At 39.3% G+C, this 17,974-nt stretch overlaps 1 protein-coding gene across 1 annotated transcript; it reads right to left on the bottom strand.

Annotated features, from left to right (window-relative positions):
• Positions 1-12,389: 12,389 nt before the first annotated feature.
• On the bottom strand, positions 12,390-13,900 carry NPY5R (neuropeptide Y receptor Y5). Its single transcript, XM_009272312.2, has one exon. The coding sequence runs from the start codon at positions 13,802-13,804 to the stop codon at positions 12,473-12,475; it is 1,332 nt and encodes a 443-aa protein (XP_009270587.1). The 5' UTR covers positions 13,805-13,900; the 3' UTR covers positions 12,390-12,472.
• Between the last annotated feature and the right edge of the window lie 4,074 nt (positions 13,901-17,974).

Genomic DNA, 17,974 nt, shown 5'->3' with positions numbered 1-17,974 from the left:
TTGAAAGTCTGGATTACAGTGAATAATTCTTAGCAGAATAGAATTACTGAACATTAAACTTCAAATGTTTTTTATTAGCAGGACAATACCTCAGTTTAATTCAGAACTACCTTGATGATAAATATGAGAATCTTTTACTAAATTTCTTTTAGCCAGTTGCGCTGGCGTCCAGTTATACTGGTTTCTACAAGACAAAGAAACTGTTAGTGATGTACCTTTGTGCCCTGTTTTACTCTAGAACTAGAATTATTTTTGTTCTAATGTGTTAAATTTTAAGTCTCTGGCTAAACTAGCGGGTCTTGTTAAGCAGGTGTCGTGAGCAGCATGGCTGTTTGTTTATGGCAGTATCTGCATAATTGTTATCTTAAGTGAATTGGTTCAGAGAAACTGAACTGGTAAATGCATGCAGAAATAACTCATTATCATCATTACAGTTTTTCTTTTGATCATTTGTTGTTAGCTTCCTGTAAGTATTATATCAGAAAGAACTGGGGGGGTGTGGGGGGTGTGGGGGGTGTGTTAACATGTGTTGACTTAAAATTTCAACTTTTGGGATGGAATTTTGTAGGCATTTCTAGATGGATCAGACCAGGGACTGGTATGGCTCAGAGCCTCGCAAGCGGCAGTCAGAGAATATTTTATTCATACATCTATTTTTTTAAAAACTAGTTTACAGAGAAGTCTGTGGCCTCATGATTAAGTTCTTTTATCACTTAGCAGGTGTAAAAATGTGTTTCTGTAAAAGTGCTGGTTATGTTGTCATCGATTGATACAGTTTGCCAAGACTTTGACCTTTGCAATACCTTTGACAACAAATTTACGGATTAATTATGCATTGTGTTAACAATGTCCTTCTACAATCTGCAGTTTCAGTTCACCTGAGAGCCCATTTCTGCAGGTATCATTCAGAGGGATTAATAGGGGTTTCTATCACCTTTTCATTAAAGCTGTCTTTTTGTGAAGTTCACCAACTTATCTTTTTGCTAGTAAATTATTGATCAGCTGGAGATCATCTGATTCTTTGATCATCTTCTGTTCTGCTCTATTTAAATACAAGCAACTGGAATGATACGTGCAATTGTAGATGAAAGCATACCATTAAAGGACTGCATGACACTTACATTATTTTATTTCCCACACCTTAACCAATTAAAAATAATCGTCTTGTATAATCCCTTCTAAAATGACACACCTCAGCAGTCATTAGTTTACTGAATTAGAGGAGAAATAGAGTCAGTTTTGTTTACTGAATTAGAGGAGAAATAGAGTCAGATTTTTTTTTTTTTTTTTAAAGCTGCTGCCTAGGGTAAGCTGGTGGTTCCACTGATCTACCCAAAAGAATAAGTCTTTTACTAGAGAAAATAAACTGGATTGGAACTAGCTTTCTTGGCTGTACTTAGAAATGGCACATCGGGTGTCTGAGGAATCATACCTTGTGTCCTGTTCTCCTGTTATTCTGAATCACCTTGTGTGCCTGGGTCTCGGTCCAGTCTGGAATGGGGATGCGACAAGAAGCTGTGTACAGACCTGGGAAGTGCTCCCAGGTACTTCAGCTTAGATGTAGTATAGCAACAGAGAGAAACAGGGAGAAGAGAAAACTTCTACAGCTATATTTCTTTTCTTCAGGTCCTCAAGGTAAAAGTGGAAGCTGGGGTGTGCACCCTGCTTTACCTGCCTCTGAAGCGTGTGAGTCGAGATTGGAAGCATAGCTCCAAAAAGCAAGTGGCAGCCAGCAGAGCCCTCCTCGGGATGAGATCCAGCAGCTTTCTTCACAACTCCTGAATGGAAGTGAGCAAGAAACACGTTCTCCTTTTCAGGCTTTTCTATGTTTTGTTTTGCCCCTGACGACACTGGTGTCTGCACTTCTGCAAACTTGCACAAGTGGTGAAGTGCATTCACCACTTCTGAAAACTTGCCCTAATTTAGGATCCTTAGGGCTCCTGTGATAATTAATCAGTTATTCAATATTATCAGTGGTCTGTCTGTTATTTTTTTGATGCAGCAATGCTGGCCAGTGGCTGCCAGAAAATTTTCCTTGAATTCTCTCACCTAATGATACAAGTCCTCAGACCAGTCCTTTTAGCTTTTCAGGATATACATCCCAGTTTCCAAACTCATCTTAAGATGAGTACAAATACTCTGAGTTGGTTTGCTTTGCATATCATTCCACTATAATTAGTCATTTCCAGACAAGCAATGAGACCTCTACTTACTGGTGTCATTTGAACTTACCTTTAATACTCTCTGACTTCAATGACAAAAATGTATTTGCTTACTTTATTTAAGCAAAAGACTAGGGTAAAGAAAAAGACAGTGAGGAATGAAACAAAAAAATGCAATCTTGAAGTCTGTTTCATATGGAAGTGTTTTCCTAGCTGTCACTTTGAATCTTTACAGCACATTTCAGCCATAGCAGCCTAGGGATCAACTTGGCTAGCACTAGTCCGCCTCCAAATATTACTTCTCCCGGTTGGCCCCTATGTCTCCTTGGTATACTGGATTCTAGCTGGTAAAACTGAAGCTAGAAATAGCATTATTGATGTGCTTTGCTGCTATAAAAGAAGCAGAGGAGGTAAGATCTTGTATTAGATCATCTGAGATGGGATCTAAGCTACATATTTATATAAAGGCATTTCCTTTTTAACAAGGAGGCCTTACTGTATTTCAGCTTTTTTGAGCTCTTCAAGAGATAGCAGTGCTAGTGCAAGCTGAACTGGGAATGCTTGTCTCTGAACTCATGAAAGGTTCTTCAACGTGTTAATTCCCTGCTCATGTTTTCCTTCTTGCTGAGGAAAACAATTGTATTCTAGCTGCAAATTAGACCTTCCCTTTTCAGGCAGAAAAATTTACATTGTGAAACACTTGTTTTTCTATCTGATTGCAAATTGCGTCTCATAAAAGTTATCCACTGTGTAATAGCTTCAGTTGTATATAGCCTTTCTGACTCGCTAAAATGACTACACACCAAACCTTAATCAACCATGTGTCAACATTAAGAGCAAATTACATATACTAAATTCCCTGGTTTCTGAACATTTCTTCCCCTGGCAGTTGCTACACAGCCAGCCTCTGCCATCTCCACGCAGACCCTTCAGATGAGCCAATACAATTTAAGATGCTGCGCAGAAAAACAGACCCTTAAACCTCCCTGGGTTAAAAAGAACCATCTTAAAAGTGGTGGTGCTTTTAACCTGAATAAAGCTCAGTTTTCAGCTGAGATGAATTTGATGCGAATGAACAGTGAGTTCATTTTAGAATGCCTGGGCCAGCATTGCTTCCTAGAGAAACTCTGCTGGGAGGAGTCTCCTGCTCCCCCAACACGTCGGGGTATGATCACTACTCTAATGCCTAGTTCCTACTGAAATTGAAGGGTGTTGGTTGCCTCTATATGTCCTGAAGCTCTCAAGCTAGGAACTTAGCTTTAGGCATGTATGTATTCTTATCGTGTTAACATTATTTAAACTCCCTTTTTCTCTGAACTGAGATGCTATGCAGATATTAAGCCGGACTTGAGCGCGCTTGGTAGTTAAGGCATTGACTTAATCTGATTTGAATTTAAAATTAATGTTTTCAGGGCCTCAAAAGTGATGGAATAGAGAGACACAGTGTCCTTAAAGTTAATAGACTAAATCAAGCTACCTTATAAACGAAGGTAGGCAGGACAACAAATGCAAGTGAGAGAGACTGGATTTTTCAATTCAGTGTTTCAACCTAAATTAAGTGCTTACTAGAGGAAAAAGGGAGAGCAGAGAAGGAGAATAAGCCAAATTTGTATTACAAGTATATATATTAAGCAAAGTGCAAAATTTTGTAATAGTAACTATAGATGGGAAAGTTGGATGACAGGAAAACAAATTGTGTTTAAAGTACTCTCTTTTCCCCGCCTTTGTGAATAATGTGGGCAGTCTGCCTCATACATGCACTAGGGGTGAAGGGGAAGTTGTAGAAAAAAATACAGTTTTGTTAGCGTCAAAGAATACCCTGTGCACCCAGCCCATGCCATCTCTTGTTGGCTACGGAGGAAAAAAACGTGCTATAGAAAAAACGTATATAGAAAACGTGTATAGAAACGTGTATAGAAACGTGTATAGAAAAAAACATGAGAGCCTTCCTCTTCGCTGCCCTTCTTAGAGGATCCCAGGGCACCCTTTAGATGCGACGGGATTTTCAGACTGCACTTGCTCATTCATTCCCCGCCTGGTCAATGTCTGTGTGCGTACAACTTTCTCAATACCTTTCACCAAATGAACAAATCTTTAAAGTAGCTTTATTTACAACACTGCAATATTTCCAGAAGGATGTCAGTTTTAACGGTGCAACATTTGCACTGGTGTGAAAGTATTCTGAAGCTTGTATTTTTTGGCAGATACCAGTTTTCTGAGAATTATTTTCCTCGACTTTCTGCTTCACTTTGTGAGGTGGTATTTGGAAAATAGAGCCTCTGTTTTGGGGTTTTCTTAACTTAACAAAAGTATTAATAGATTAAAAAAACCCTTAAGAGTACATTCATGGGGGAAATAACATTAAAAGCTGTAAACACTATCCTCTTTTACAGCAGGAGTGTCTGTATCTTAATCTCTGGTCAGGAAGCAGCAGCTGGAGGGAGATAAATTGTGTTGACCAGGAGAGGGCTCCCGCAGTCTTCTGTATTACTGAGTTTGGGAGCTTGAAGACCCAAAGGTGTAGCTACAGAAGAATTCATGCAAGAGCTGCTCAAATCTGATTATGTTCACCAGTGTGCCATAGATACCATAAATGTAAATAAATAAAAATACTGTAAGCATTATCACATGAAATTCATGCATGGAGAGTAGAAATCAGTTTATTATGGTGCATGCAGTCAGTAATATAAGCAAAGAAAACAAACCATTATTAATTTATGGTGTGTTCTTTAAATAAAAGCTTTTTCTAGCCTGTTTTTTTTTGTTGCTGGTCATAAAATTCTTAGTACAGTCATGTCTTTTATAGATGTTCATAATTAAAGGGACAGGCCGGAAGTTCTACTTCAGCAAAAAGAACTGCCAAACTGTGGAAAAGAAACCTTTACTTTTCACGCATTTGAACAAGTGTCAATGAAATATGCTGCAGTGTTCCCAGAGCTTTTTAGGGATAGCTTGATCTATTCAACTTCTCATTTTGACAGATGTGCTCCTTTTTTCTAGTACTGCTCACTTTAATCATTTTCATGGTAGTGATTCAAGAAAATCTTTTATCAAGATCAGACCTATTGTGCCATGTAATGGACCAATAAAACTGGAGGGAATACCTTAACAGCAAAGGGCGGTTTGGTGTTGGAGCTGTATTACAGCGTGAAGTTGCTTGGGTCAGAGCACATACCAGAGTCTCCCTTCAATGAGTTAAAATAAATTTATCTTAATAGAAGAAAATAAACAAAACTGCATATCCAACTATCTAAGGTTTTTTGCCATACTATTAGTAAGGCCCGAGGATCCTGGATGTATTGAGTTAATCAGCTAGTCCTGCACTGATAAATTTCTTCATTCCACTTCATCTCTGGGAAGTGATTCCTCATTCCCTCTCCAAAAAGTCTCACACAGGTGTCTTCCACAACTTTCTGGAAGGTCTCCAATTTTAGACTGTTTCAGATCCAGAGGGAAAACAAGTACCATAGAGTTTGCAGTCTCATTCACTGCTTTTTTCAGCCATCTCTTCCCTTCTGGGAAAGGAATAGCACTTGAGGGCCCCTGCTGACTGCAGGTGTGATGATGTGCAAGGGGGAGACTGGTGTTACGTGCCCCTGAGAGAGCTCCTGGGAACTAACTGTAATTTGTCTGACATAAATGGCCTTGGAGCAGCTTTTCTGAAGAATGGCCTCCCACAAAACCAGTAAGAGATCAACTGTGCCCTGAATGAGCTTCAGTCCCTGAATGATCTCAAGAAGCAATCTTGAGTAGACCATATTGCAATTCGGTCCTTCAGTAGGAAAGAAGTTCTGAACTTTGCCCATCATGATTTGCAGTGAGGATCAGATGAGGCTATGCTATCTGAAATGTGCTCTCATACTCTAGGATATTAATTGAGAGAATGCATCATCGAGGCTTCAGACAATTACCTTTATGAGATGTGTGTTGGAACTGATGGAGTCTTAAAAAATACATAATTGTTTTGCCTGTATTGGGTCCCAGTAGTTACATAAAAATAAGTTTAATTTTCCTGCAGTAAACAGCTTGCATTTTTCCCAGTTGTGCTAACACCACAAAAAACCAAAACCAGCAGAAAGTAAAGATTTAGATTGTATTCTGACCTCTTGCGCACCTCCTTAATCCTTAGGCCAAGAGGCCAAAGTCCTCCTGAATACTAAATGAACCCTAATTTGGTGGAGACCCTCATAAAGCCAAGGGAATTACTAGGAGTCAAAACAGAGTGAGACTATCATCTTGTTCAACATAAGTAAATCTGGATGTAAGGTACAAAGAGGCACTCAGATTACTTGTAGTTTTATTTATCTCCTTGCTTAGCTGTTTTTTTCTCCATTCAAAAAAAAAGAAAAGCAGACTTACAGTTAAAATTATAATTAATGGTCTTGTGGTCTGCCATTAAATGGGTTTTGTGTCTTTGTGGTTCCTACTGGGTCTGAAGAGATGAACAACTGTTTGCTTATCACCAAGTTACTCCTCTGGAGAAATTTTGCACCAGAAGTGCCTTTAAAATCCTTTTGCACATTATTTTGTTCACAGGGACAGTAATAGATGTTTCCTGCTCAAAAATGTCCAATTAATGTGGCATTCAAGTGATAAAGCCATGAGCCTTCTCCTGCTAAGACAAAGCAAACATTTGTTTAACTGGATGTAAGAGCAGGGCCAACCTACTTTAGTCTTGAATGTCAAATCACTATTCTGATAATTTCCCAGAGGAGTATTTTTAAGCCTTATTATTAAAAGGATCATCTTAATGTGACTACAAGGGCAAAACGAAGCTTTCGTATTTGTTCAAAAGAATTGAATTTGGATTGTGACAGTATTTCCTAATATTAGTATGTAATGAAGTAATTTCATAACTTTCATAACAATATTTTGCAATATTTTCTTTTCAAAGGCAAACAAGATTAATAAAAATCTGACTTGTATAGTTATACTGTATTTATAACAATGATGCTAGTTGTACCCTTAATGCACAGCTCAGCTTTTTGAAATACATTGTGACCACATCTTCCTGTCTGTAGTGATATCCTTTCTGGGGAAAGCAGGTTTTTGACAAAGTTTGTGTCAATCAGTAAGACTATTTTTACCAAGGACACGCTGTATTGTGCTTTTTTTCTTTACTATATATAATGAGACAAAGTTTAATAAGGAGGCCAGGAGATCATGGTAACCTTTGGAGTAGAGCAGATGTCGCTGGTATCTCTGAGCTTGCAGAGATTTAAAAACAGGTGCTGTGGTAAGACTCACTGGCATGTGGATAGCATCATACCATAGTACGATGGCACAGATGATTGACTTAATGGCACAGAATGATGCATTATGAGTGATCGCAGGCAAAAATGTCGTTATCAAACGGTTGGAAAGAAAATGCTTTTGCTTAAAAGAAACATTTTGAGAGGGGTAAGGGCACGTGTATCCATACTCATTTATTAGCTTTTACTTCCTAAGATTCAAAAATTTGCAGTAGGCTTCCTGGCCACATGTGGGATTAGCAAAGTTCAATGGTACTGTCGCAAGCTCATTGTCCCTGGCAGATACTTGAGAAGGGTCTGGCTCTGACGGGTTCCTTTGTCACTGGCATAAAGCGGCTAGCTAGTGTTAGTATGAGTATGCTTTTATTTCTCTTCCTGTCAAAAGTCACTTCAACTGAATATGAACAATAACAGCAGCTCTACCTACCTTCAGTGGAAAAGCAACTTTCAACCAATTAAATATACCTCCAGTGAAAAGATATACTGTTGGATCAAAACCAAGCAACTTCAGGAGTTTTCATTACATACTGCATGTAACATGCCCTAGAAAAAAAGGGTTTTTTGGATTCAACAGTATATAAAAAGACATGAAATGGGAGAACAAGAAACCTGACTTCAGAGATTATAAACCATATATCATGGTCAAAAAGTGTTCAAAAATTTGCCTAATAGTCCTTATAAAGGTCCTTCATGAGGATCATGACTTTATACCATTATTTCCGTCATGTGGGGGGAAAAAGAAGAGACTTGTCTAGGACCAGAGTCCTGTCACTGCCCTAAGACAGTTCTCAGGCTTCAAAATTCTGGACTTTCAGACTGTACCATATATTTTCTGGCTAGGACTTTTTATTGTAAATAGTATAGGCATAATTTGGCTTTCATCAAAATCAAAGGCTAAATTCCTGGACCCTACAGCATTTATGAAGGATGTCTTTCAGGAGACTGACGTTTAATACTGTTTATCTTGTATGCTGTACAGACAGACATTGGGACTACTGTGAGAAAACTATTGATTTTTTTCCAAAAGTGCAATGCTAGTTGACAGACCCCTATGGATTACAGAAGGGTTTTTTGATCTGTTAATAATCTTTAGGTAGGGAAGTTTTCCATGCCACCTGTCCTATGCTTCTCCCAGCATGATTGGGAGCGAACACTTTTCTTCCCGACTGTGCTCCTCTTCTTGGTTCTCGCACATCATCAGATCGGTGGATGGTGGGTTTTTTTCCTTTCCTCAGGTGTTCACACTGCTGAGAAGGAAGTGTTTTGTCACGAGAGCTTCCAGGCTCCAGGAACAGAGCTACGTGCCTAGAAAGGCTGCAACCACCAGCAAATACAGCGGCAATGCGTTTTACTTCTCCTGCTGTGTCCCTGCTGCGTCCCTGCTGCTTGCTCTCCTGTGCCCACAGCCCTGCCCAGGGCTGGCTCTCCCCCACCAGCCACCAGGCATCTGCCTGGGACGCGGTGCCCCTGGCTGCCCCACCACAGGCAGGGACTCTGCACTGCCTGCTGTGGTTACAGCTACTCTAGACCTATGGGAGCCATACGCATCTGTCTCGGCCGCTGTTGCCATGGCACTATGGAGAACCACAGAGGCTCCAACCTCTTCCCCACAGCCTAAATAAATATACTCCAGTGTTAGCCCATACTGAGCTCCTGGCATCCTCGGCCCCGCTGGCCCGGCTGGCTCAGGAGTGACCCGGCCACGCCAGCACTTCTTAATGGGCATCTGTTTCTTCTCCGCTGAAAGAGGAAGGACAAAGGCAAGCTATTAACAACATTTAATCTTTGATATTTACAAAAGGTCAACTTTGTCAAGGATATTATTTTGTAGAACTGAAAAAAAACATTTATTTTCCTCATATGAGTCAAGTCATAAGAGTTTTAACATTCATCACACACAAAGACCAGCTGTCTGAGAGGGTTTTTTCCAATCTTTTTTTTTATTAATAGAGAGGGATCACCGTACCATTACAATCCTTCATTCTTCTAACTCCAATGTGCTTTCCTTTCTAGGAAGTGCACATATCTACATCTGTACCTGTACATACACCTGTATACATATGAGAATGATATAATGTCCCTGGATATTGTGGTGAGCTACATCTTCCCAAGACATATTGACATACATAATAGAGACAAAACCACACTGCTAGTCACTGTTGTACATAAAGCCCGTAGGAGCATCTACTGCAGCTCAAACTAGATGAGGCCTACCCAACAAGCATGGGGTGGGGGGATCCTTGTGATTTGAATTTTTTTTTTTTTTTAATGTTCCAGATTGGGAAAATGTTAAATGGATGGTTCAGTTGTTTCCTCTCCCACTCGTAGAAGTTACTCTTTTGGGAATTGGCTTCTGCCTGATTTCACTTGCTACTGCTCCTGTCTGCTTCTTATGTACTTCTTGCTGATACTGGGGCCAAGTTATACTGGCTGTTGAAGGAACATGGAAGGTGGAAAAGTTATTTTATTTTTATTTAACATTTCAGAGGAAAGACAGTAACATTTTGGAGATGTCAAATTATAATGATGATGATTGGTCTATAAATAAAAATAAAATACACATTCTCCCACCATTGATCATCTTAAAAAAGAGAAGAAGACAGATTTAGATGGCACAGGACTCAAGTTCAGCAGCTGTCTTGATTTAATTCTCTATTGCCACATTGCAATTTGTTGTGCTTTGATCAGTGTAAAGAGTAGGGAGCATGGCTCCAGGATATTATCCATCCAGGATAATGGATTGGGCTCATATAAAATCACCAGTGTACAGACTAATCTTTGTGCACCTCAGAAACTAGAAGAAGGCCTTATTCAAGTCCTAGCATGATTCTGTGTGTCATATACAGTGAAAGTGAGTACGATTTGATCTGAAAAGAGTAATTAGTGAATAAACAGTTATTTTATATTTAAATAACAATTCTAAGTGTAGGAATTAAAAACGGTTGAAATTCTGAAAGTATATAAAGAAAGGAAGGAATATAAAATAAACAGCAAGTAGGAAGGAAGGTAACAGTAAATTGGAAAAAAAAAGCTGGAAGGAATATTTCAAGCTGAAACAATGTGACTGCTTTCTTATGCTCTTATACTATTTGGTTACATCACGTGATATAAATAAGGTTAAATGATACATTACAATGACATGAAAATGTGTAGACATAAATAGGGCATAAACTGCTGTAACTTCTGTCGAACTATATCATTGTGGTCTGGCTGTGGATTTAGTTAATTTTTTCCTAAGTTTATCTACCAAGATTACCATAAATATTTTAAAATTAAACTATTTAAAACTTGTTAAAAGCTATTTTAAAACCTATTGTTCCAATATTCTGTATTCTGTACCATTTGTACTCTATAAAATGACATACTGTAGGTCTTTAGGAGATAATAATCTGCAAAATGCAATAGTCAGTGTCCAGGAAGAAACTATTAAAGTATATCAACAGCGAAAACAAAGAACAATGGGTTACTAGGAACTAGACTGCAGGGAAATATCCTAATGATAGAAGCAAAGATACTACCAACTGGTATGTAATAAACTCCTCAGCAGATGATGGCTTGGGGAGAAAAGGTCTTGGAATTGTAACATTGTGATAAAAATAATTTGACAATTCCTCAGAATAAAAGAACTGCTTTCACTTTTAAAGACTAACTGGAAGGGAAGTACCTGAAGGCAAAAAATGCACAATGACCCTTCCCATCCACCCATTTATAAAAATAATAACTTTATTTCTCAGCCTGGAAAGGCTATGTAAAAAAGCCTATTGGATTAGAAATCTTAGTGGAGAAAAGGAAATAATCACCAGTTAGACATGAGAAGAGGTTTTACAGCTTAAAACTCAGGGCAGAGGCTTTGTACATTTACCGAATCCTGAAGGCGGAGGTGGGTTATTAAGTTAGAGTAATCCAGGGAGGAAAAAAGAATATATATATACACACACACCCACACACACACCCTTTGCATTTGTGCTATGAAATGTAATATGACTTCCTTAGGGAAGATGCATGTGATTTAAATTTGGAAGAAAAAGTACTGGTCTGGTTAGAAAGGAGAAAAGGAGGGAGGGGAGGGAGATGCAGAAAGCATGCGTGTGTGTGTGTGCATGCACGCATGTGTGTGCACGCACGCATGTGCATGTTTATTTGAAAGCTGTTGCAGCTCTCCAAAGCAAGTGGGTCATCTATAATGAAGTGCAGTACGCTTTTGCTTTGTGGTAAAGGAAAAGAAAAAATCCCACTGTCTTTCCATTTTCTTTTTCTTTCCACTCTCACTTGCTTAGGTAATGAGGCTTACTCTGATCAGAAGCATGTTGTATGTTCAGGGGAGTCATCACTGTAAGAACAAAGGCATAACTATAGATAAGTTCAGGCCTGGCTGAAAATTACATAAAATGACAAGCCAGAGTAAAAAGGGGCTAAGGAAGTCAGGGATAGGTTGTACTGGGTAAACACAGTGAGATGAAAACAATCTAGACAAGAACAACTACCCACAAACCTGTTCCATGGAATAAGGCAATCTGGGAAGCAGCAGCAAAGCGTCTTGCAAAGATTGCAAGGTATGAGTCAAAGAGCTAAGGAAAAATATTTTTCTAATCACATCCAGAAACAAATGTTTAATTAGCTCAGAAAACGGTGAAAGTTGGCACTGAAGTAGTCTCAACAATAGTTATTTAGTAAACGGTATGCATTTTATTATAGTTTTATGACAGTTAATACTGATATGTCTAAGTAGTCTTACATTTATTACTCATTACATATTCTGTTTAATTCCAAAGTACAGATTGCCAATATTTCAGGTAATGAAAATGCTATTCTGGTTTTGTACACTGGGCATGATTTCCTATGTGTGATAGGAAACAGATAGAAGACTACTATAGTTTATTATATATTTCTGCCCAATGCAAGAAATACATGCAGCCGTAGAACTATCCATTTGCACGAAATGCTACTAATCACAACCAAGTCAGACTAAACTAAACTAATTTAGCTTTTACAGGTATACACATCAGTAGACTTGAAAGCCAAGCTTGTTTGTTTTATTTTATCTTGGGGTGCATAAAATCATGGTATTTGGCAGCATGGAATAAGGGACATTAAATCGGCTTTTATGCTGTTGTTAAGGAACCCATAGAGGATGGGATTCAAGCAGCAGGACATCATACCCAGTAAATGGCATATGCAATATACTAATTTAAAATGTCTGTTAGAAATGAGAGTGGCATTAAAATCCGTCACAATGTGGAAAAGGTGAAGAGGCATCCAACTGAAACCAAAAACTAGGATTAGCACTGTCAGTCTGCAAAAAACTCTCCTAGATCTTGTCTTAATTCTGATGATGGATCGGGATAACGTAATCATGTCCTGGATCTCTGTATTTTCTTCTGGGATCATCTCAAAACAGATAGGTATCCCAGGGATGAATTTACTGGAGGAAGAGAGCTGGCTTTTTTCTGTGCCAGAGGTATCTGGGAGGTCTCTGGAATGAGTATCCTGATGATGCCTTGAAATAGCTGGCATCACACTGGAAGTCTTTTTACTGTATCTTCTGTGGTGCTTTCTGCCAAAGGCGCAGCACCATCTGGAATGGCTGGAGGGCTGCACCTGCGTGCCAGTACTCTTAGAGGGATGAAGAGTTAGGTTTACCATCTCCTTTTCTTCAAACTTGTTTTCCTTGTTTGACAGTCTGGAACCTATGCTCCTGCAGACACTGGTGTGACTAGCGGTTAAACACACCAGCGGCAATATATACTGCATGAACAATAAGGCTATTGTAAAGGCGATTCTGTAGGAATCGGAAGGCCATGACTCAATACACAAGAGCCTGTTCTCCAGTGCCTCTAAATTCAGAGTTTTGCTGAGGTCCACAATTTTGTGGAAAACTGGGAGAGGGGAGCAAATGGCAAAGCCAAGGGCCCAAATGGTCACTATTAAGAAATAGCCTTGTTTTGCTGTTAAATTGCTAGAAAGGGGATATTTTATCATACGGTACCTGACTGCAGCAATAGATATTAACATCAAAGTTGAAACTAGAACTGATGCGCACTGGAGGAAGGGCATTACATGGCACATGATAGTGCCAAACATCCATTGGTCAAGCAGGACGGATGTCAGTGTGAAAGGTGAGCAAAACAGCACAACTAAGATGTCAGAAAAGGCCAAGTTACTGATAAGAATGTTTATTATTGTCTTCTGCTTGCGCTTTAGTAGAGCCGTTAGTATAAGCAGATTTCCCGTAAAGCCAGCCAGACTTATAAGTGTGTACAGCCCAATAAGAAAGTACTGTATATCATCAACACTACTCTTATAGTCTTCCCAGGCAGAAAAATTCTTTGTAGTAGCAGAGTTGTTCTTGGTCGGTGTCCTGTTGTTACGGTCTTTGAATCCTAAATCCATTTTACAGTCCTGCTTAGAACAAGAAAGGCATTAATTAGGATCTGAAGGAAGGATGATACTGCTGTTAATCAGAATGTAAAGGAACATAAATTTACCTTGTACCACCTTAATAAATTAATAGTGATGTTATTCTACTGTGAGGCAGATCCTGCATAACTTCAGGTCAACACGAATTAGTTTCGTAGGTTTTATTATGTGGCGTTCAGGACACCTAGGCCTCCTACCTGGCTGCTCACATGGGATGATGACAATTTAAGGTTCTGCATTATGAAGCTGGCTTTTAACTATGCTTTGCTATAGACCATATGGTCAGCCTTTCCATGAGGGAGCAGTTAGCTACAAAAGCAATCCATTTAGAGTCGGTGAGATTACTCATGTGAATAACAGCTCATTGCTATGAGTAAGGAAATTACAATCACCATCTGGGCATGTACCTAATCATTACATGACAGCAAATTATAATGAGAGCATCTGAAAATATATGATGTTTTGACATATGCTAACAACTGCAGTAGTATTTCTTACCTTGCTAGTAGAAAACTGACACAAAATAGGTGAAAGCTTTCAAAACGGAACAGTTTATAAGGAGATCCACTGCCAGTGATCTAAGATGGAATTCCTAATGTGGTGCATATACAAACCACCTTCTATTGAGTGTTGAACATATTTTAACTGTTACTCAAGCAGAAGGGAAAACTGCCTGTGAAACATCCGAAGTAATAGGATGTAATACAGAGAGGACAGTGTTAACTGGAAGGAAACCCCACACAGCCATTTGAAAATTCAGGGAACTGCTAATTATTCAGCACAGAAACATCTAACATTAAAACCTAGCTCAGCACAAAGTTATTCTGCCTACAGAATCTTCATGTACTAGTCTTTCTTTTAGAAGAAATAGAAAGACAAGAGAATTCAGTTTAAACTCCAGTTTAACTTAAACACCTGCATGTACTAAAGTTTCAAAGTCAAAATTCCCCAAAGTGCCAATGTCCTGTACAAAATTGCTTAATGCTGAGAAATATTAGGCAAGACTAAACAAACCCAAAACCCATAAATTGAGCAGAAGGCTAAACCTGTCAACTAAAAAAGGCAGGGCTCTTCAAGAATGTAGCTACTCTCAGTGAGCTGTATCGTGCTGACTTCTTCCAAGTGCAATAATATTATTATCGGTTTCCTCTACACATGCAGATGTGCTCCTTCCTTCACATCACAACATGAGCATCCCATTGCCTGATAGCAGGTTTGAAACCAGTCAGGAGTTATTTGAGAAAGGGAAATGAAACTTCACTCAAGAGCTAGATCTGCCCAAGTCTTGGTCACTAACCAACCAGTCATTGGCTGAGAATAGGAAGACTAGTAAGAAAGAGGGAAGGAAATCCAGTAACATCTTGAGATTCAAAAAACCTCAAAAACTCTTACAATGAATGCTCTCAAAGTGATGATGACTCTGAAGGAATGAGCTTTTCATTTATTATGTGTGCCTACATAAGTAACCCTGTGCTAAGAGGGATCATTCTGTGTAGTCTTCTATTTTAACGGATACTAGGTAGAAGGACTAACCTGTAAAGGAGAAACAAACTGCAGATGTTGTTTCTCTCTCAGAAACCTGGAGATTAGGATTGCTTCTAGAGCTTCTACAGGTATTTTCAGTAATAGTAAAATGCCCGCACATAATCATATCTGTCCCAAGGTCATACTGAGTAGTAACAATGCACACCGATGCTTAAGTTGTAGTAACAGCTATATATGTGTGGAAGTTTTGTTGATCCATGTACCAAAACTGCAGATTCCTCCCTAGACTTTTTGGTGATATTGGCTGTCATTGAAAAGATTGATCATAGGCCATAGGTTCATCACTGCGTGGAGAAAAAGCAGGCGTCCCTACTGGTAGAAAAGGCTCTCTATCTAGTTAGTCCATTCCATTTCAATTATGTGCTACGGTCTGAAAAGAAATCTGTGTATTTTCATTCAATCTTGCTTAGTTTTATTCAATGGATTCTATGAAAAGAATTGAAAAAAATCTGTTGGTGTTGCTGTTATTTCCTACTGCCACTTTCAGCTTTGGGAGACTAAAAGTGAAAAGGCAGAGAGTCTCAAGTCAGATGCACCATAATTATTTTGTCTTCTACAAATTTATATTCAGCACAGGTAATGCTAAGACTAGGGCCAAAGAACAAAATCGTATGCGTTGTTATGCTGGAACATGTTTATTAAATGAATGTTTACTGAGTTCTTCTCAAAACTGTAACTGAAAATTGAAAATGAAAAATGTAATTGAAAGATTGTTGCCAGGTTCTGTGGATTTCTACATCTTCACGTAAAGCTCTTGCAGTACAGCTTTAGCAGAGTTGTTCATCATGTTTTTAATACAATTCTTTAAAAACAAAAAGTGAATATGCTGGTTTTGCTAAAGTAGACATATTTTGTTGAGACACATCAATACTGAGGAAGCTCAGCAGGAGTGGCTCTGAAGTCCAGCGCGGGCTCTCCAGCTCCATCCCCCCTGTGCGGTGGCTGCCTTCTGCCTTGGGTGAGCGCTGAGCAGGCGCCATCTCCCCTACCACAGGTCCTGATTTCCATGAGGAAGGAGCACAGGAAGAAGCCACAACATGCTCTGGTCAGGCCCTGGCTGGACACTCGGGGCACCACAGGAGTCCGCGGTGCACTGCAGCCACTTCTGCACCACCTCCCTATAGTCACAGTTTCAGAGTGACAGAAAGACACAGAGAGAGAGAATAAAACTACAGGCTGTTGGTTCAACAGAGAACTGCTGTGCTGACAGAAGTTCCCTTTGCAATACGCCCAAAAAGATTTTATGTTTGTTTTGGATGTGTGAAATGAAAGCAGACTTTTCTCCCAAAATTTCAAAAATCGCCAAGTGGATCTCTTGCTCTCCGAGCTTCCTCTCCTGCTCAGAAGGAACCAGTTGCTCTCTCAGCTTGAGTGCCACTGGCAGTAAAGATGCAAACAAAAGTGTTCCTCCCGTATCATTGCTCTTCAGTCCCCAGACTCATATTAGCATACCACTGATTTCACAGGGCTGTGTGCACTTATTGGCATTTATCTTCCTGCTTTGTTTTAACAGCTGCTTCTATTTTTGGGGATTTGCTCACCCTCCCTCTGTCGGTTGGTCAATCCCAGTGCGGCACGTGGCCGCAGCTTTTAGGGAAATGAAGATTCCTGAAAATCCCACTGTAGGAAATAGTATTAAATAATACAGCCTCTTTTGAAAATGTTCTCCTCATATTTGAAGTGTATTTCTAAACTGAATGCACCACAGTGCCATGGTGCTCTTGTGCTTGTTTTCAAGATCACATTTAATCAATCTGAAGGTACCTGATGAAGATTTTCTAGCTGTCAGCTCCAAAAGTTGGATCACTTTCACCTCCTACATCAATCAGTCAAGCAAATGAGGTCCCCTTTCTGTATTCCTGGTCTGCATACACTCCCTGAGCCTGTACTCAGCTACACCCGTATGAGCCCACACCCTGTGAGCTTTAAGTGGGTTTGCTTAGGTCTCCTTTAGTTTCAATGGGATGCTTGAGACGGGAGGCTAGGCTGCACAAGGCAGGAGGGACTGCAGCTTCATGGCAGGATCCAGGGATATGAATATTTACCGTAAGAATCAAATTAATGCAGTTAACATTAAATACAAGGAATGTTTGTGGTTATCTTTTACAGTAAAATGTATTTTATGACAGTTGATGTACCATGATCTTGAAAGATTTCAAATAACACCTCCTTAAATCACATTCATCTGTGATACACCCCAGTGTGACTGCCTGAATATTGTGACTTATTTTCACCAAAATCATGCTTCAGAGGAGTATTCAGTTGCAGTTGATCTAAGGCCTGAAAGTGACAAGGAGAACTTAAACCGTTATTGAGGTTTAGCTGAGTTAGAGGTACCACATAACCTGAAATATGCTAGTTTAATATGTTTATAATCTTATAATTAATCTCATTATTGCACTTAAAGCTATCATTTAAAATACAAAATCCATAAATCATAATCTAGGAGAGTGAATGGGCTAGGTATTTCTCTTTCTCTACGTATTTAAAGGGAAATTTTCAAGAACACAAAAGTTAGGCAGGCAACCATCCTCCTCTGAAGGCAATTGTTCTTTCAGAAAATCTTCCTTCTGTTAGATGAGATACTTGTATTAAGGT

The sequence above is a fragment of the Aptenodytes forsteri genome, unplaced genomic scaffold (genome assembly GCF_000699145.1).
Source record: "Aptenodytes forsteri isolate BGI_AS27 unplaced genomic scaffold, ASM69914v1 Scaffold13, whole genome shotgun sequence".
Taxonomy (NCBI): domain Eukaryota; kingdom Metazoa; phylum Chordata; class Aves; order Sphenisciformes; family Spheniscidae; genus Aptenodytes; species Aptenodytes forsteri.
Note: the sequence above shows the minus strand (reverse complement) of the source record. Positions and strands in the feature narration are given on the sequence as shown.